General features: G+C 31.5%; 1 protein-coding gene across 2 annotated transcripts; it reads left to right on the forward strand.

Annotated features, from left to right (window-relative positions):
* The first annotated feature begins 577 nt into the window (after positions 1–577).
* Positions 578–8,902, forward strand: LOC7484727 (protein Asterix). Of its 2 annotated transcripts, none has more exons than XM_002317926.4 (3): positions 578–818; positions 905–1,005; positions 1,696–2,002. In XM_002317926.4, the coding sequence occupies exons 1-3, from the start codon at positions 660–662 to the stop codon at positions 1,739–1,741; spliced, it is 306 nt and encodes a 101-aa protein (XP_002317962.4). In that variant the 5' UTR covers positions 578–659; the 3' UTR covers positions 1,742–2,002. The 2 variants fall into 2 exon arrangements, with proteins under 2 accessions (XP_002317962.4, XP_024437700.2); XM_024581932.2 differs by lacking the exon at positions 1,696–2,002 and adding an exon at positions 8,502–8,902 and having other exon boundaries at positions 597–818.
* Positions 8,903–20,853: the final 11,951 nt, after the last annotated feature.

A 20,853-nucleotide genomic window follows, 5' to 3' on the forward strand; every position in this document is an offset into this window, starting at 1 on the left:
AAAAAATAAAATAAAAACGTGCACTCATAGTATTTTTAAAACTTGAAATCTAAAAAATCAAGTGATATTAGTTTGTTTTTATAATGGTGGTGGTTGTTTCTAATAGGATAATCTTATGGAGTTTATGATTTTGAGAATTACCATAAAAAAATAGATGGAGAAATAGATATACCTATAAATAAAAGAGGAGGGGGGATATTTTTTTTTTCAGGACATTAATTAATAAAAATAATTATTTTTTATCTTTTTATTTTATTTTATCTTGTTTGCAAACCATGAGTTTCCACGGGTTTCACTCCGGTTAGGGTTTAGAAGTGGAGTTTAGGTTTATTATTGTAATAATAGTTTTTTTTAATATATATTTTATTTAAAAATATATTAAAATAATATTTTTTATTTTTTTAAATTTATTTTTAATAAAAAAACTAATAAAAATTAAATTAAAAAAATAAGTGGCGGCGTAAACAAACATAGATTTGATAATAATAGGGATAAAAATAAAACAATTAAAAGTTTATGAGCTTAGTTGAATTTGAACTAAAGATTGGGGGCTCTCGACCAATTATCCATTTTGAATTTACGATTTTTATAGCCATCATACTAGAAAGTTGTTTCTAATTTCTCTGGATCGAGAGAGAGAGAGAGAGAGAGAGAGAGAGATGTCGTCACACAACTACAACCCAGCGTCAGCGAACGATCCACGGCAGCCGTCAGCGTCGAAATCGTTCCTGGCACCGATGGTTTCACCACAGGATGTACCCGTTGATTACTCAGGTTTCGTTGCGGTTATCCTTGGCGTGGCTGGCGTCATGTTCAGGGTAATTAATTAAATTTATTTATTTATTTATTCATCTAATACAGATATTAACAAGTTGATTGATGTATGGTGCTGGCTGGGTGGCAGTACAAGCTTTGCTCGTGGCTTGCTCTCATATTCTGTGCCCAATCACTTTCAAACATGAGGAATATGGAAAATGATCTTAAGCAGATTTCCATGGCATCCATGTAAGTTCACCCTTGATTTTATTATTTTGTTTGGATTATGGAATTTTTTTTTCTTACTGTTTCTAGATAGACAGATAGATCGAGATACAGCATATACAGCATTTAGGAAAGGCACAATGTAATTATCATATAATTGGAGATCTTTGCCTAATCGTAGGAAAGGTTTGTCTACAGTTGTCAGGGATCATTATTTATGGAACACATTCCTACTGTTTTTCACGAAATGGTCATGACAAGTTGGTTTGTTTCTGTAAAAGCTATGCGAGTCATCTGACTTTTTAGATATGCTTTCTAGCTTTAAGTTCTGCCTTCCTTGCTACAATGTAACGAGTTAACAGCTGAAAAACAATGTAAAGTCCTTGGATTGCTAGAGAACCCTGCTCTTTTGCATCCATTAATGTATTTTGCTAGAGAACTTCGAACAATACATATTGCATCCCAGAGAGCTCTCTCACCAAAAGATGATCACAATTTATATAAGAACCCAAATCTTGGTGCTTGGTTGGTTTTCAAAGAAAAACTAGTTATAGATACTGGCTTATTATAACAAGAGTTCTTGCACAAGGCTAATTGGTAGTACTATAGCCTTGTTGATTCTCATATCTTCACACTATGAAACTATCCAAGATGAAACGGAATTCTGGCAAGATTTCTGAAATGTCACTCATCATAGATTGGTGTCATCTACAGGACTGAGAGCATTGTTCTGTTGAGAACCAGTGGTTACAACCTTTAGTTTCCTTCGAAGATTGATTGAATTCAAGGACTTCAAATGGAAATGAGATATCTTAGATGTTGTTTCTCCTGAGAAGGCTGAACTGGAATGTTAAATGGGGGATACCAGAACCTTGTTGTTTTGAATGCAATTGGCTTCTTTTTTTTGCATAAGTTATAGAGTTAATTATAAATTTGTCCTTATGATGTTTGAAAACAAATTATTATTACCCTCTACTATGATAAATAATTAAATAATCCTTGTAGTTTTGTATTCTGTCAATACCTTAGTCCCTGTGTCAATTATCCGTTAATAAACTGACGAGCTGTTCTCAATTTATAAGTTTGTTTTCCGAAAACACCCTTTATTTTATTTTTTTTGTCAAATTTTCCTTTTCACCTACTTCCCTTCCCTCACATCTCTCTCCCTTTTCTTCCATGTCTCTCTCCTACTTTTTCTCCTGCCCTTTCCTCTGCCTCTCTCTCCTCCCTTTCTCCTTCCCTTTCCCTCCACCTCTCCTCTTCTCTTTGCTCTAGCATCACTACAAAAGCTCACCAAAGAAAAATCAAAGAAAAAAACAAAGAGAGAAATTACTGGTTCTTCATCCTTTTTTTTTTTTGTGAAACCATAATCAAATTAAACTCCTCATCTTCAAGAGTTCATTGATACCAAATTTGGACCTACACACTAGTTAATTTATGTGTTCTAAGACATGAAAAAATTGGATCTAGGAGTTAAAATTCTGAATTTTTGCATTTAATTTGAGTTTTGAAATGTTTTTTAAAGTTGAACTGTTGTTTGGTAGATGAAAATGATTGATTTGATGATGTTTTGGGTTGTTTCGAGGTTGGAGGGTGGTGATTTGGCCTTGGACAGCAGCAGTGGGAGGCTGCTGGAATTTTCAGCAAAAAGTTATATTTAGTCCTTACAGTGTCACAAATATTGCAATTAAGTTCTTATATTTGAACACTATTCATTAACAACTGTTGTCAACCAGTACTTATCCATGCATCAAAGGGTAGTTTGAGCATTAATGTTAAAACTAAGAGGTCTATTAGCCATTTGATGGTCAAGGGACAATGTCAAATAATTTATCTATTAGCCATTTGATGGTCAAGGGACACTATCAAATAATTTATCCTAGTAGAGGGACTAATTAATTTGTTTCAATAAACTAGAGGGACTAATTTACAATTAACTCTTTTTTATACTATACTTCAAGAAGGCTAGCAAACTGGTCAAGCAGTTATTTTCTTGATTAAGTTGTCTCCCCTCAGTGGCATTAATGGTGAATATTAGTGAAGTGTCCAAGTTTCTGTTCTTGTTGGTGGTTGTGGTGGATGTTCGTAGTAGATTGATTGTGGTGGGAGATGCATCATAATAGGTGTCGATACACGACGTCGCGCGACGGCTGCACTTTTGTTATTTAACAAAAGGTTTACTCGATTGGGGGAAATGAAGATTTTATTAGAGTCGCCATCTAGTAATTTGAGGGAACTAGAAATCCCAAATTAGACACTGGTCCCAGAGATTCAGGTACTTGGTTAGTTATGATTAAGGGAAGGTAGTCACCACCCTTAAAACATCTTTTCAAGAGAAAAGTTACCCTTATTTGTGTGTTTTTTTTTATTTGATTCAAATGCTATTACATTTTGAGCTTCTTTGCAATTTGTTTTTTTAAAGATGATTAACGTCGGTCCCTAAAAATAGAAGACACGTCAAAAAATAACACCAGTCCCTAAAAATAGGAGACTCGTCTAAAATGTTGACGTTTTAACCCTAAAAGGGAGAGTTACGTTTGAGTTACCAAAAAGAAACAATAGACATAATCCATATTTTGTATTTAAACTTTTGACATCGGTCCTTTTCTGTAAAAAAAAAGAGACGTGTAGACAAACAATGTTCATAGACATGTAAAAAAATGACATCAGTCCCTAAAAAATAGAAGACTCGTCTAAAATGTTGACGTTTAACCCTAAAAAGGAGTGTTACGTCTGAGTTATCAAAAAGAAATAATGGACATAATCCATATTTGGTATTTAAACTTTTGATGTCGGTCCTTTTCTGTAAAAAAGAGATGTGTCGACAAATAATGTTCATTCATAAAAAAATATGTTGGTATCGTTGAGAAATGGGTATAACCATATACTTGAGAATTGGGCTTTGGACCCACGCACGATGACATGATAAGATGGGTGTTGGACCCGCGTCGTTATTCTTTTTATATTTATTTTGGTTTTTGTTTTACAACATACAAAAAAAATTTTACAAGTACTTATATATATAAAAAAAATTAAAAATACCACTAGGAATCCCAAAAATTACCTGAGTGTAACTGTACAGGTAAAAGACTGAAATACCCTTGAATTTCTCAGAAGATTACGAAAATACCCCTGGTGGCGGGTGTAGCTCACGCGTGGTCACTGTTGGAGGGGGTGAAATTCTTCGGCGAGATTCCCGGCCAAAAAGGGTTGATTCTGGTAGATTCGAGGGCGAGGATTCTGATGACGGTGGTTTCGGTGGTCGTTGATGGCTGATGAGAGAGAATCGACGGTTTGAAGCTTCGGGTGGTCGGAGAAGTCGCGACCTTTTTCCGGCCAGATGAGGTGGAGAAGGCGATGAACACTGCCTGGGTTTTGCTTTAAAGGAGGCGAGTAACCTTTCTGTGGTGGTTCGGAGGCTTTAAGCGACCGGAGGTGAGAGATCAGATGAGAGAGAGAATCGCCGGTTGGAGGAGAGAGAGAGCCTCTGAGATTTGCTAAAGTGTGAACGTTAGCATGGTAAACAGGTGCAGCTGAAGGTTGTGAACCGTTGGATTACGGATGAACTGATCCTTCGACTATGGTTGGCTTGATCTGCAAGTTAATCGAACAGTCCAGATGGACTAAGCTTTGTTGTAGTGTAGTGAGATGTACCGATAGCTTGATACACCGGGTTACGTGGCACGACAGGATCGAAGGGCAGATTGTTTTAAGGGCTGAGATGGATTTGGGTTTTAATTTAGCGTGGTAAGCCCTATTAGATCCTATTAAATCAAAGGTAAAGAACTAAATACTATTCGATCTAACGGTTAGGATATTTTTGGCATTTTCAAATTATTTTTTTAAAAAATCAATATCTTACTAGTGTGAAGCAATAGTAAAAAAAACTTAATAGTAATATCAAATCTCTTTCTTTTTTCTTTCTTTTCTTTCCTCCTCCCCCCTTACTAGTGAATCTTCACTGCTATTTATAGCTAATGAGGAAGGGACATGAAAATCTCATGACGGTGACACAAATCTATTTTAAAAAAAAATTGCATCGCCCCAACTGCACCGCCTATTATGACAAATTTCTGCATTATTGATTTTGTTTTATTATATATAATAATAAATATTTATATGGATAAAACTAAACTCAAATCAGTATTAGAAAAAGCCCGTTTCAACCGCTAAAAATTAATTTTAATTACCGAAAATTATGTTGAAACACTAAAAAAACTTTCTGTGGTGGTTATATATAATAACAGTTTTGACCCAAAATGGCCTGAAACTCATGTTATTATATATAATAAAACAAAATTAATAATGCAGAAATTTGTCATAATAGGTGGAGTAGGCGGTGCAGTTGGGGCGATGTAATTTTTCTTTAAAATAGATTTGTGCCACCGTCATGAGATTTTCATGTCCCCTTCTCATTGGCTATAAATAGCAGTGAAAATTCGCCAGTAAGGGGGGAGGAGGAAATAAAAGAAAGAAAAAAGAAAGAGATTTGATATTACTATTAAGCTTTTATTTACTATTCCTTCACACTAGTAAGATATTGATTTTTTTAAAAAACAATTTGAAAATGCTAAAAATATCATAACCGTTAGATCTAATAGTATTTAGTTCTCTACCTTTGATTTAATAGGATCTAATAGGGCTTACCATACTAGATCAAAACCCAAATCCATCTCAGCCCTTAAAACAATCTGCCCTTCGATTCTGTCGTGCCACGTAACCCGGTGTATCAAGCTATCGGTGCATCTCCCTACACTACAACAAAGCTTAGTCCATCTGGACTATCCGATCAACTTGCAGATCAAGCCAACCATAGTCGAAGGATCAGTTCATTCGTAATCCAACGGTTCACAACCTTTAGCTGCACCTGTTTACCATGCTAACATTCACACTTTAGCAAATCTCAGAGGCTCTCTCTCTCCTCCAACCGGCGATTCTCCCTCACCTCCGGTCGCTTAAAGCCTCCGAACCATCACAGAAAGGTTACTCGCCTCCTTTAAAGCAAAACCCAGGTAGTGTTCATCGCCTTCTCCGCCTCATCTGGCCGGAAAAAGGTCGCGACTTTTCCGACCACCCGAAGCTTCAAACCGTCGATTCCTGAAGCTTCAAACCGTCGATTCTCTCTCATCAACGACCACCGAAACCACCGTCATCAGAATCCTTGCCCTCGGATCTACCAGAATCAACCCTTTTTGGCCGGGAATCTCGCCGAAGAATTTCACCCCCTCCAACAGTGACCGCGCGTGAGCTACACCCGCGTAAGCTACCAGGGGTATTTTCGTAATCTTCTGAGAAATTCAAGGGTATTTCAGTCTTTTACATGTACGGTGGCACTCAGGTAATTTTTGGGATTCCTAGTGGTATTTTTTTTTTATATATATATAAGTACTTGTAAAATTTTCTTTGTATGTTGTAAAACCAAAATAAATATAAAAAGAATAACGACGCGGGTCCAACACCCATCTTATCATGTCATCGTGCGTGGGTCCAAAGCCCAATTCTCAAGTATGGTTATACCCATTTCTCAACGATACCAACATAATTTTTTATGAATGAATATTGTTTGTCGACACGTTTCTTTTTTACAGAAAAGGACCGACGTCAAAAGTTTAAATATCAAATATGGATTATGTCCATTATTTCTTTTTGATAACTCAGACGTAACACTCCTTTTTAGGGTTAAACGTCAACATTTTAGACGAGTCTTCTATTTTTTAGGGACTGATGTCATTTTTTTACGTGTCTATGAACATTGTTTGTCTACACGTTTCTTTTTTTTTACAGAAAAGGACCGATGTCAAAAGTTTAAATACAAAATATGGATTATGTCTATTGTTTCTTTTTGGTAACTCAAACGTAACTCTCCCTTTTAGGGTTAAAACGTCAACATTTTAGACGAGTCTCTTATTTTTAGGGACTGGTGTTATTTTTTGACGTGTCTTCTATTTTTAGGGACTGACGTTAATCATCTTTAAAAAGCAAATTGCAAATAAGCTCAAAATGTAATAGCATTTGAATCAAATAAAAAAAAAATACACAAGTAAGGGTAACCTTTCTCTTGAAAGGGTGGTGACTACCTTCCCTTAATCATAACTAACCAAGTACCTGAATTTCTGGGACCAGTGTCTAATTTGAGATTACTAGATGACGACTCCAATAAAATCTTCATTTCCCCCAATCGAGTAAACCTTTTATTAAATAACAAAAGTGCAGTCGTCGCGCGACGTCGTGTATCGACAGTAGGGATGCAGATGCATTTAGTGAATATTTCTATTATCCTTTGTGAATTGAGTATGACACGCTTCTTTTTCTGGAAATTGTCAAGTAGAGTTTTGCAAGGCTTTTCTGTTACTGTTCCTTTGTCTCATTTTATGCCTTTTCTTTTTGTAGTTTCATATTTAATTTGATACAAAACAGGAGAAGTTCTAGTACTGTGATCTATTTCTTGGTTTATGTTAAACTGGCTGGATGTGGTCCAATTTGATTTTCAATTTATAGTTATACTTTGACTACAATTTTCTGAAGTTAAAGGAGTACAATTGCGATATTGCAATTGCTACCAAGTGATTTTAAATAAAACGATGAACATTTTTTTTTTTGAACATAAATTATCAATTACCTGGATGTATATAAGTGGAGTTCTGGCCTAACCTTTTCACTTTTAAAGTGAATAGCTTGATGTTCCTATTAGTTTAGATGTTCCATGCATCCCTGGATTAGCCCATAGATTTAATAAAATAACAACCATTTCATGTCTATCCTCAGAAAGGCGCTCAAAGTTTCATTAGGATGAAGTAGTTGTCATTGATTATAATTAGAGTTTAGCGGAAAGGAATTCGGAATGCCTTTTAACATTGGTTGTTTCTTATCTGGATTGAACTTTTCAACAATCAAACCCTTTGAAAGAACATAATGTAGTTTGAAGGGGGGTCAAGTAAGGTTGGACATGCACGTGATTTGTGACCTTGATAACATATTTCACTTGCTGATTCCATCCCTGGGCTTTCTGAGCAAGTGAAGAAAATGAGGATTCTCATATAAGATTGTTTTAAAATTGGATATCACCATCTGCAATGGTACAGCTGTTTAGGTGAGTGGTGAGTCATTACAAGTTGCTTTTATTGGGTTCTCTCTGTCCTATCAACAACTAATGCAAAAGCATGATCAATGGAGTTTCGTTTCCTATAACCTTTTAGGAGGACCATCTGCAGCTGTGTTTATCTCTTGTAGTTATTGCTGGTACCCAGACCTCATTTTATGCTTATTCTAAAAGCAAGGTCATTCTGCACATGTGCTTGATAAAATATCAGCCTAGCTGAGAAGACAAGGTGATGTTGACGATATACAAGTTTATGCTGTCAGGAAAATAGAATTAAGCTACATGTAACGGTCCGATGTTTTTTTTTACGTCCCTTGTTAGCATGGATCCAGCAGTACAAGTCAGTGAATTAGATTCTGAATTCATTTCTTTTCCTTCGTGATTTTACTAACTGGTTTCAAATTTAATGTTCGAAAACTAGGTTTGCAATCATGGGATTGGTTACAAATTACTTGGGCCCTGCTCGACCTGCCTCCCAAAGTTGAGAGCGATTCCATCAATAAGAGATCAAAAGAGTAAATGGTGACGGCAGAATGGTCGTCTTTTACTGGGAAATTATGATAATCGCTGGCAGTCAAATTTGACGAATGGATTGGATAAGACGTCAAGTGCATGTTCGGCAAATTTGGTGTGAAGAACGTTGTTGAATTTCTTTCTTTTTCCTGGATTTGCAATTTCGCTATCATGAGCTACCTACCTAGTATTTGGATTTGTTTGAGAAGCTTTGGAGTTGTTCATAGAGTAACACTTTAATTTTTTTAAAAAACTCTGATCTTTTAGTAAGATTAGTCAGAAAAAGTAAAATTGAAATTTATTGTCCAAGTAATATTTTTCTTTCAGAAAACTGGAAAACTAAATATAAAGGTTTTCCACATGTTCCCAATATAATTTTTTTTATTATTGTATTTAAAATGAAAGAAAAAACATATACAATATAATTTTTTATTCTTTTATATAAAAGCATTTTTTAGCAATGTAAAATATTAATTTTTTTTTATATATCTTTATATTGAATTGAGAGAGGAGCAATGTCTATGGATTCCTCTTTTTACTCCTTAACATGTCCTCCACTGGAAACGCCACTTCCTATTTGACAGCGTGCCACCAATGTTCATCTTGAGTTAGAATCTCTTCATGAGATTCTTAGTTTCTTGACCGTTTGACTTAGGGTTAGTTAGTTTTATTTCTCAGGGGTAATGGAAAGGATATAACTCAGGTAGAGGATTGCCTTGACGTGGAGGAAGTCATCTTGATTATCCTTACTTGATGTGAGGGTAATTTTTTTTTTTTTGTACTTCTCCCCTTTAATCATATTCTCTTTCCCTCTAAACCTTCCTCATTGAATGAGAATGGATAAGAGAATCATGAGATTGATAAAAAAAAAAAAAATAGCCTCTCACTCTAAAAAAATAAAATTTGTAAGTTCGTAAATTAAAATTGTTTATTTTGTCAAATTTGTAAGTTTAAATTATGATTTTGAAAATATAATTGATAATATGTGTGTATTTTTAAATATTGTTGATTGTTAATTGTTACGGGTCTAATAACTGTTTTAAAACAAAATTTTTTTTGTTATTTACTTTTAATATTTAGATATATAAATTCATAACAAGTCAACACTTGGATATTAGAAGGAATAGTCCTGCACCATAATTTTCTCAAATCAAAGTAATTATGAAATTATCAATTAAAAGTAAAATTAAATTTCCTAGAATACTCACCAATTAGGGGTATTTTTAATTTTATATTTCATAACACTAGAATTAGGAATATCTAACGTACCATGTGATAGGTGAGCTCTTTTCAGTGCATCTTTCATGAAACTTTCATGGTACATCGGATACTATAGGATAGAGGAATCCTTTCAAGGCAATTCCATGGACCTTTCTTAGGTACAAGCAAACCCTTTCAGGGCATCTTTTATAGACATTCCATAGAACTTGGGTTGGTTTACAAGGACCCAACATAAGCCTCTTGATATATTTATGGACATAACTCAAAAGTTATGATCTTGTTTGAACAACTTAGAATACTTAACCAAACTTAGGAATGTTTGAGGTACCATAGTACAAGTGAGCCTTTTTCAAGGCATTTTTCATGAACCTTTTCTAGGTATAGATAAACCCTTTTAGGGCATCTTGATCTAGTTCGACCAACTTAGAATACTTGGTCAAGACCTCTAGAATGGTTAAGTGTTAAACTTTTGATTAGAGTTAAACTCATTGTAGTAAACATGTATTCATTCAATAAATAAACCATAATTAGTTTAAACATAACCAGACCATCAACAATTTAAAATAAGACTAGTAATACAGCTTATCTTAGGTATGATACTTTAGGGGTGATAATATAATTTCTTATTACAAATTCTTTACCTTAGATATCTGCAGATCAGTTAGGGTTTCTAGTTATCATAATACCAGGTGATAACTTTTTAAAAAAACAAGACCTTTTCTCCGAAGAACATATACTTCTTTTTCTCGATCACTACGGCGTTTGTCTCATAATTGCTATGTGATTGTTGTGTTTCATTATATGGATGATTTATTTATTGTTTTAGCATGCATGTTATTCATAATTGCTCATGCATGTATATTGGATATGGATTGATGCCTTTATGCATCACTTTTTATTTATTTATTTATGAGAGCACAAACCTTAAACTTCAGGATATGACGTGAACCTCGTGATCACGTGATCACGCAGCCCATATGTAAGAAAGACAAATCCTGAAAAGCTCAAGAATCAAGTTTGATAGGAGTGTGACGCAATGAAAACCCATTCCAAGACATCAACATTATTGGAATCTGAAACTCTCACCCAACAAATAGCAATTCACGAAGTATAGGATGACGCCACGAAAACAATTAGTCTTTGATAAGTCAAATTTGTTCTTTGTCCTAGCAAAGAAAACGTGTTGCATCATGCAAAATACTAGTTTATTTCATAAATCCATGGCTACTGAAAAATCTAACTTACAAAACGTTATATAATAGTTCAACTAATAACCCTAATGGACTCAAAACTTGTGGGTTAATATTTATCCACTTACAATAAACCCAAAGTATGTTAACTAAGCTCAAGCATGAAAAAAATAACAAAAATAACAAATTTGACACATAAACTAAAGATGTTGCACCTAATTAAACAACATATCCTAAAATAGATAAATTCTATAGTTTAAATAATGTCATGAATGAAATTTTCATCTAGAAATATTAGGATCTTTGTTGTCACCTTTAGATATCCAAAATAAGCTAGAAAATTGATTGTTGAAGTTGTCCTTCCTTTAGCTTCCTTGTTTGTCTAAGATAATTAATTATAGCTTTAAAGAATCATCTCAAAGTATGAAAATCTTTGTTGCCTTCTTTTAACCTTCCTTATAAAATTAAGAAACTCTCTAAAAAAAGCTAACAAATTTGTCATTAAATACCACAAGTCATTCTTTCCTTGTGTAGCAAGGATGGATAAGGTATCTTTGTATAAATGTTTTTTTGAACATTAATGAATCATTGCCACATTTGAAAATTATATTGCAGTTCATTAAAGATCCTTGTAAAATTAGAAAATTCTTAAAATAAAATCCTACATCCTTATAGGAAAGAATCCTTGTCAGATACGAACTCACCAATCTATTCGAACAAAATCTAGGGGCATATGGCTTTTTGTCTGAATCTCATTTTGCTGCCCACATCACTTTCACTCAACCCGCTCCCTCAACATAAGTGCCACAAACTATAGACTTGACTGCTGATAAATTGGTTGCTCTCGAAGAAAGAATGAGGGTAATGGAAAGGGCAGATCTCTATTATCTTGTAAAAGCTACTGGAATGTGCTTGACCCCCAATATGGTTTTTCCAAAGAAATCTAGAGTAACAGAGTCTGTTAAGTATACTAGTACACAATTCCCAATGACTCATTTCAAGACGTACTATAATAAAATGACTAAGATGGTCTATAATAAGAAACTACTGATCCATTTTTTTCAAGACATTCTAAGTGCTACTGCTTTAAGTTAGTACATGTGGTTGGATAACACCAAGATTAAGAGTGGAAAGACCTAATGGGTGTCTTTGTCAAGCGGTATAAATTCAACATGGATATTGCACCTGATAAAGTGAGCCTGTAAATTATAGAAATGGGTAACAAGGAGTCTTTCCATGAGTATGCCTAAAGGTGGCATGAAGTAGCTGCTCAGGTGAATCCTTTACTGCTAAAGAAGGAGATGGTCACCTTGTTCACCAACACTTTTAAGACACTCTACTTCAAGTGTCTTGTTGTAAGTGCAACCTAATGCTTTACTGACTTAGTGATTGTAATCAAGAGGATTGAGTGGGCTATCGAAGTATGGAAAATAAAAGGTTTAATTATAAGCTCTAGAGTCATGATGAAAGATGAGCCATAAAGTAGCTTTTAGATTGGGAATCTTGTCCAATCAGATATCATTGCATCACCAACTGCCCAAGTGCCATTGCCAAAGATTGGCATACCACTCAAAGATGTTTGCTAACATCTTTTGAACACTAAACATATTGCCTCAACTTCATTAGATCCCATACCCTAAATGGTATAATCCAAATGAGAAATGTTAATATCATGAAAGAATCTTAGGCCATTTAATTGAAAATTACAAAAATCTCAAGTATTAAGTTCAGAAACTAGTGAGTAAGGGGAAAATTGAGTTTGTGAAGGATAATGATATCTACCACATTGTCACTAGATCATATTCAACATACCGAGTGGTTGGTAAACGCTAACAACACACAAATATTACAAGGAAGCTAACCTAAAAAGGGGTGATGCATTGTCAATCCTTTTGTTATGAAACTTTGTTATTCTGTATTTTTTGTTTTGAAGTATGTTTTTCATATGAATTGGCATCACATCACATTCTTTTGATTTAATGTCTTTTTGTAGTTTCGAAATCAAGAACTTTTTTTTAAAAGTAATACTTGATATTTTATTATTGTCTACGCTTGGATACATATAATGGTAAAAATAATTGAACCTCAATGTGTGCCATGTAAGAAATTAAAGGGCAATCCCTAACCTTTTGAGACTCATAAAATTGAACCTCGTAACTAATATGGTGTCTCTGTTCAAAACATTATTACTAAACCAGTTTTGGGAAAAACCATTTGCTAAAATAATCTTGAAAAATTGAATTTGCTTTTTTTTGTTTGTTTTGGAAATAATTCGATGTTTGTTCAAAATATTTTGACATCTTTTTTTGTAAGGTGACAAATAAATCATTCAAGCAATTCTCATCTCGAGGTGACTAAACAATCTCAAGCCAAAAGACATAAAATGAAAAATGTGTAGTTACTCTCACGCCATGCCTTTTGAGTCATGTTTTAGTTGTATGCATAATGACTTAAAGGGGATTCAATAGTCATAGACTCACAAAACATGATTTTTTACAAGTCCAAACCATTATACTAGATGAGGTCAAAGTTTATCGATTTTAACCGCTTGTGCTTGAAAAGATAAAAGACCATCTTTGTTATTCCTTTCACATTAAAAAATAAATATATCTCTTACAAAAACATTATTACTAAACCATGGTTCAAAACATTATTACTAAACCAGTTTTGGGAAAAACCACTTGCTAAAATAATCTTGAAAAATTGGATTTGCTTTTTTTTTTTTTGGAAATAATTCGATGTTTGTTCAAAACATTTTGACATCTTTTTTTGTAGGGTGACAAATGAATCATTCAAGCAATTCTCATCCCGAGGTGACTAAACAATCTCAAGCCAAAAGACATAAAATGAAAAATGTGTAGTTACCCTCACGCCATGCCTTTTGAGTCATGTTTTAGTTGTATGCATAATGACTTAAAGGGGATTCAATAGTCATAGACTCACAAAACATGATTTTTTACAAGTCCAAACCATTATACTAGATGAGGTCAAAGTTTATCAATTTTAACCGCTTGCGCTTGAAAAGATAAAAGACCATCTTTGTTATTCCTTTCACATTAAAAAATAAATATATCTCTTACAATCCCTTTTGAGTTTGAGAGAGATTTTCTTCATAAAAACCTTGATTGAGATCACACTTTATACTAGGGGCAAGTGAAAATTCAAAGATTAAAAGTTGATGAAAAGCCATGAGAAAGCCAAAAACCAATAGAGCCTAAGAAACTCAAACATTTAAGGCATGCTTAAATCAAAAATTAAAAATGACAAAATAAAAATCATAATAAATGAGGATACCTCACTAAAGCAATATAAAAAAATAAAAGAAATATGGCTAAAGAAAAAAAAACTAAAAAGATACAAAGAGTCAAGCAAATAACAATGATTCTAAGTTTTTAAAACGCTGAAACACTCTTTGAGCTTATGATCCCTTTCTTTTATAGTTAAGAGCTATAACCTATGTTACATGCTTTTAAAAATCATTTCTAATCAGATAAACAAGCAACCTGAACTAATAAGTGGCGCTATCAAAATACAAAGAACTTTTTCATAAGAGTCGTAACATCGCGAAAAAGCTACTCATTATTATTCATACTGATAAAATGAGTGCTCATAAAAGGAGATAAATTTTTCTCAATAGAATCCCAAGCTTTCACTCGAGCCTCTTACTTTAAAAGCAGGTCATCTTATCACGTATTTTCACCAATTACAAAACTCACCTACATAAAAATCAAATAACCATTCTCTTAAAAGCTGACATAATGATGAAAGGTGTTATTGACATTGTTAGTGTTGTTTGGATGATATTAAGTTGATGAATGATGAATAAATAACTTGATTTTGAGTTTGATATCTTTATTAAACATGTGTGAGAGAATTGAAAAAATAGATGAGCACCATTACTTTGATTTTGAATTTGTTACATCTATAAATGTGTAAATTAAAATTGTTAGATTTATAAATTCTTGACAAACTTGTAAGTTTAAATCATGATTTTGAAAATATTATTGATGATATATGTGTATATTTTTAAAATATTATTCATTGAAAATTATTACGGGTCCAACGCCCGTTTTAAAATCCAATTAAAAGAAAGCTTTATTATTCACTTTTAATATTTAAGTGTATGGACTCATAGTGACCTAATATTTGAATATTAGAATGATTAGTCCTTCACTATAATTTCCTAAAAAAGGTAATGATGAATTTTTTAATTAAAGGTAAAATTGAATTTCTTGAAATACTCACCAAATAGGGATATTTTCAATGTCATATCCCATAACACCAGAGTTAAGAATATCTAAGGTACCATAGGATAGGTGAAACCTTTTACAAAACCTACCATGAACCTTCCCTAGGTACAAGGAAACCCTTTTAAGGCATATTTCATTGACATGCCATATGACTTGGGCTAGCTTACAAAGACCCCATATAAGTCTCTTCGTGCATTCATGGACATACTTCACTGGATTTATGAATGTTTGAGGTACCATAGTATAAGTTAAACCTTTTAGGGCTTCTTGATTTAGTTTGATCAATTTAAAATACTTGGCCAAGATCTTTAGAATGGTTAAGTGTTAAAGTTTTTACCAGGGTTTAACTTTTTGTTGTAAATCTGTATTCATTTAATAAATAGATCATCATTACTTTAAACATAACCAGACCATTAACAATTTAAGATAAGACCAACAATGTAACTTACCTTAGATATGATGTTTTAATAGTGATAATATCTTCCCTTAGCATAACTAATTTCTTACTTTAGATCTCTACATACTAGTTATGGTTTCTAGTGATTATAATGCTAGTTGACAACTTTTTTTTTTTAAAATAAAAAAACAAGACATTTTCCCAAAGAACACCAAATACTTGTTCTTTTTCCTAGTTACCACAACGTTGAACATTGACAGAAAATATGAGACATAACCTGTGTATAGAGAAAATTTGTTAACCTTATAAATGATAAATTATCACTTCACTCCCTAAAAAATATCATATATATTATTTGAGGATAGTTTTAAAAATATATGCAATCAACCCAACTTGATTTTTCTAGTTCTAAAATTATAATCTCCTTTATAAATTACATTATAGTCTTTAATTTAGAAAACTTGTTTATAAAAAAGTCATATTTAATTAATCATAACAGTTTAATTTATTACTATTGGTTCTTAATGTATATGACTCATTAGGCTCCCTAATATACTAGATCAAATATAAATCACAATTATAATCAAAATAAGATTAAATAATTTAACTTATTATAAATTAAAAAATTAACTGATTTATAGTTGAAGATCAAGTGTAGTGACTAACAAAGTGTCATGATCCCTCAAACATTAGAAAATTTATAACCAATATGGCTTAACCTTTTAACGACTAGTTTCTCGGTATAATTATTATCTATTCATTAATAATGTTTTGATTTAGACACTGGAGCATTAAATATGTCTACTTTGTAAAATCATGTATGTTTTCAACATCATAGTCATCGATTCTTTAAATAAGATTTTTAAACCTTTTCAAATCTTATTTTACCTTGCGCAAAAGTTTCACAATCAATACTATCTGTAAACATATAAAATATTTTTTTTAATTCATTTAGGATAATAAATAATCTCTTAATCACTGAAATATCTTTATATAATTCATGTTATATATAATATTTGCTCATTTGTTACCCTTTATTAAGGCAACATATAGTCTAGATCAAAATATAATATTCCCTATATAAGATAACTTAGTCATCTCAACTTTAAATATCTCTACACAACTACCACATAAACATTTCTATAGACACAAGTGATCTATCTATATAAAATCTCAATGCGGGTCAATTCTAATGTAGGGAAATTTTTTCATTATTCTTGGCATAATAATCTTTATTACACTATTTGATTAATGATTAAGATTTTTTTGTTTTGATGGGTTTAAAAAGAGTCCAAGATATAGTTTGGTAAATCAAGTATAACTTTTAATCTAACCATTTGATCGAGTTGATATTTTGATAAAAGATTATGAAGGCCCTTTCTCCTATTGGATTAAAATTTTATGATGTTAGAGATTAGAAATACCTTAAAATAAGGCTTGGAAGTTGGTGTGCAAGATAATCTTTCTTTACCTTGTTGTATTTAGATTCTTTTTCATATTTAAATTAGAAATTTTAATTTAATTAGTATTTTACTAGTTAGGAATCCTAATACTAGATAGATTCTATTATTTAGGTAGGTTTTAATTAAAACCATTTTCTATAAAGAATTTAAATTTTAATTAGAAATTAAGAATACTTTCTCATAAATGATGTTAATTATAAAACTAATATAAATAAGGAACTAGTTTATTTCGAGATTCATATTCAAACTATTTTGATTTTTAACAAAATACTAGAGAGTTTTCTCTAAATTTCTCTACAACTTAGGTATATAATTTTAGTGCTTGAGAACCCTAACTTCTATCCATGCTATACACCATGTCAAATTTATTTACATTTTATTTGACAAGCAACTATATATTAGTTTTAAATATCACTCATACCTTCGCTTATAAAAAAACTCATTCATTTTATAAAGAAAATAACATAATATGTATTAATATCAATGACTCTAATTAATATATTGTTTTAATAGAGTATTGACTAGAAATATTTATAAACAATGTTTTGATACAATAGGAATCCTTATAATTATAACAATTTTATAATTTTCCTTACAAAACACTTTTGTCCTAAGAACTTTATATTTACTTTGAACTCATTAATCATACATAAATGAATATTAATTATAAAAAATATCAATCATGAATATGTTTTTACATGAATAAAGTTAGTGTCATATGTAACCAACTAAACTTTTTTAATGCCCTCAGTAGATTTTTATTTTTTAAAGACAAAACTCTTATTCTTCTTTTTCTTAGACTTATTGAAATACTTAACAAAGAAACATATAGCCTTTTTCCTACTAAAAGGCCTTTTGAGCAATTTTAAGCATATTAAGCAATTTTGGTACCGTACTATCCAACTTTTCTATAAGATAGTTCATCATAAATCTCAAAAGCTTTGGGTAAGAATTTCAAGACCAAGTTAACACTTAAGTCATGGTCCATGAAAAAGTCTAATTAACCTAATTTCTCAATAAAGCAAATTACTTTCAAAACAGAGAAATCATTTATCATTTTGTAGCAGAACATTTCCTTATAGGTCCGTATACTTCTTTGTCCTACGAACCACATTAAACAGCCCTTTAATATGCATAATTATTATATGAGCATCCATATTCTCTTACTACCTTTAAAGTTTAGGTGACATGCTGGGCAACATCACATATATAGTCTACTCATCGTCATTAATATGACATTGATATTCATTTCAAACTTTTTCATCAGCATCCTTATAAGAGGTATGAAGAATTAGATTTTCAAGAACATATATAACATTATTTATTACTTAAGAATAATTCTCACATTACGATACCAGTTCAAGAAGTTTGGTATAGTCAATTTGTTAACATCAAGTATGCTATGTAAGGATATGTTGCTACTCATTTTGATCTATCAATATATTCATGTAAAGACAATAAGTATTAGTTTCATGCATATGTATTTAAAATCATATTTAGATAAGATCTTTAATAATAATTTAGTCTCCCAATATTTTCATACAAATTAGTAGCCCTCCTAATTAGTTTGGAAAATCTTGCATAGATCTCCTAGTGAGCTAGGATCCCATTTAATTTATCTTCATTAGCTTAACAAATAAAATAAAAAAAATTAGATGGATAACATAGCTTATCAATCGCATCTCAATGTGATTCATAGATTAAATAGGTGACAACTCTTTATCTAAACATATCATATATGTTTCACTTAGTTATTGCATCTAATCTTATATAATCATAAATGAAGCATCCAAATCATATAAGTTTGGTTAAGTAGGATCCAATTTCTATAGCATTAAACATATTCTATTTAAAGTGACCTTGAGTAGCTCAATAAGTAATTCATGAATGAAACACTGATTTCATACATGAGAAATTAGAAGGCAACAAATTTTGGCTTCAACATGTACTTAATATATTAACAAGATATTTGTTTCATTAATTAGGTCTCATTCCATGACATGTTTGATATATTATTAAAAAAAACAATTATATATAGACATGCACTCCTAACATGTCATTCTAATGAGATGATTATGGATATATTTTAAATAATTCTTTTGAGTCATCGAATGAGAACCTAGGTAGTTGGTGTCAATTTTTATAAGTTCTAGCGAGAATCATGGTTGTATCCTTGTTTTGCCATTCTTTCTTTGTCTTGGATTACAAATTAATTTTTCTATCTAAATTTCTATATTTTCCAATTATATATCATTTACTTTATTGATTAAGAAACCTCAAGTTATATTTGAGGAGAATTAGATAAGAAAAAAATCTTACATCATTGAACAAAAATATAGAGAAAAGGTAAGGCACACAAACTCTCTTTAGTATTACAATAATTCAAACATTGAAAAACACAATCACATTGGTTTTTTAATGTCCATAAATATCCATCGTGTATAAACACATGCTATTATGCACAATAAATATATTACATGTTTAAATTCTAATTATTTAACAATTTTAAAATAATATTTGTATCATTTAAAAACATTAAATAAAACTCAATTTGATAATTTCCCAAACTTTTTAAACTTTATTTCACACAGTGGTAGGTCCTTAAATTATAAAATATTCTTAAATATTTAATAAGAAAATTAATTATATTAAAATTATTATTAACATCCTAAACTATTTTATGATCAATTAACTAATTTTTTTAGCATAAAAAAATTTCTTTGTTTTATTTTAGAAAAATCATTTTTGAATATGTACTCTCTAGGTGCCAGCATTGCTAAACAACCTGGTGCCTTTTCATCTCTATATAACTATTTTGCATATGTACTAGTTCATTTGTTACTTCTTTGCTTGTCATAAAATTATATATTTGAAAATGCAAGATTTTTTATATGAGAATTGTATATGATTTTGTGTAGCTATTTGAATTTTGTAATAATAAAGTAAGTTTTTTTCAAATTAACTAATATGCATCACTTGGAATTTCTCAACAATTGAATGGTTGTTGAAACAAATCAAATGCACTTACAAATCTTTTATTTATTGGAATTTTGCAAGAAATTGTCTACACTTTATGAGAATGAAATAGCTTTGTTTTTCTCAATGACTAAATAAAACATTTTAAAAAAGATCACGTGATTATAAAATTTATTTTCTATAAGAAACTAACAAATGGATTATTTACAAGATGATAGACACACTTAACATAAAGATTGAATGGATTTTGAAGCTTTCATGGGTGATTGTTTTGACAACCTATTTGTGATATGGACGGTGTCTATTTTGTAACCTGTTGCAGGTAAAAATAATGGCTGATTTGGCTTCTCGTTATAGGTAAAAGTGGGGACTATTTCAGCAGCAGCATATTGAAATGAGTCTAAGGTTAAGGCTTGCTTGTAGACAACAACTTGATGTAGGTTAAGGCTTGCTTGTAGACAACAACTTGATGTGTCTAGCTAGAGGGCTATTCCAACAGCATATTAAAGTGAGTATAAGGGCTATTGTTGGACAACAACTTGGTGCATTTTGAAGGTTGTTTCAACAACATGCTTATGAGAACCAAAAGGGGGCTATTATGATCATGTAGAAGGGTGTAAGCATGGGCTGATTTGTTATGGAAATTGAATCTCCATATGAGTTGTTATGCAGGTTATCCAGAAAAATATATATATTTTTAGTGACTCAAACAGAAAAGACTTTACCAAAAATTTATCAAAATAAGATTATTAAAAGCATAATA

The sequence above is a fragment of the Populus trichocarpa genome, chromosome 12 (genome assembly GCF_000002775.5).
Source record: "Populus trichocarpa isolate Nisqually-1 chromosome 12, P.trichocarpa_v4.1, whole genome shotgun sequence".
Classification (NCBI taxonomy): Eukaryota; Viridiplantae; Streptophyta; class Magnoliopsida; order Malpighiales; family Salicaceae; genus Populus; species Populus trichocarpa.

Bases quoted from the DNA above. Each gene is read 5' to 3' on its own strand.
- LOC7484727 (XM_024581932.2), top strand. From the start codon at position 660: ATGTCGTCACACAACTACAACCCAGCGTCAGCGAACGATCCACGGCAG. The intron at 819-904 runs GTAATTAATTAA...GCTGGGTGGCAG, and splicing joins TGGCTGGCGTCATGTTCAGG to TACAAGCTTTGCTCGTGGCT. The intron at 1,006-8,501 runs GTAAGTTCACCC...TTCGAAAACTAG, and splicing joins CAGATTTCCATGGCATCCAT to GTTTGCAATCATGGGATTGG.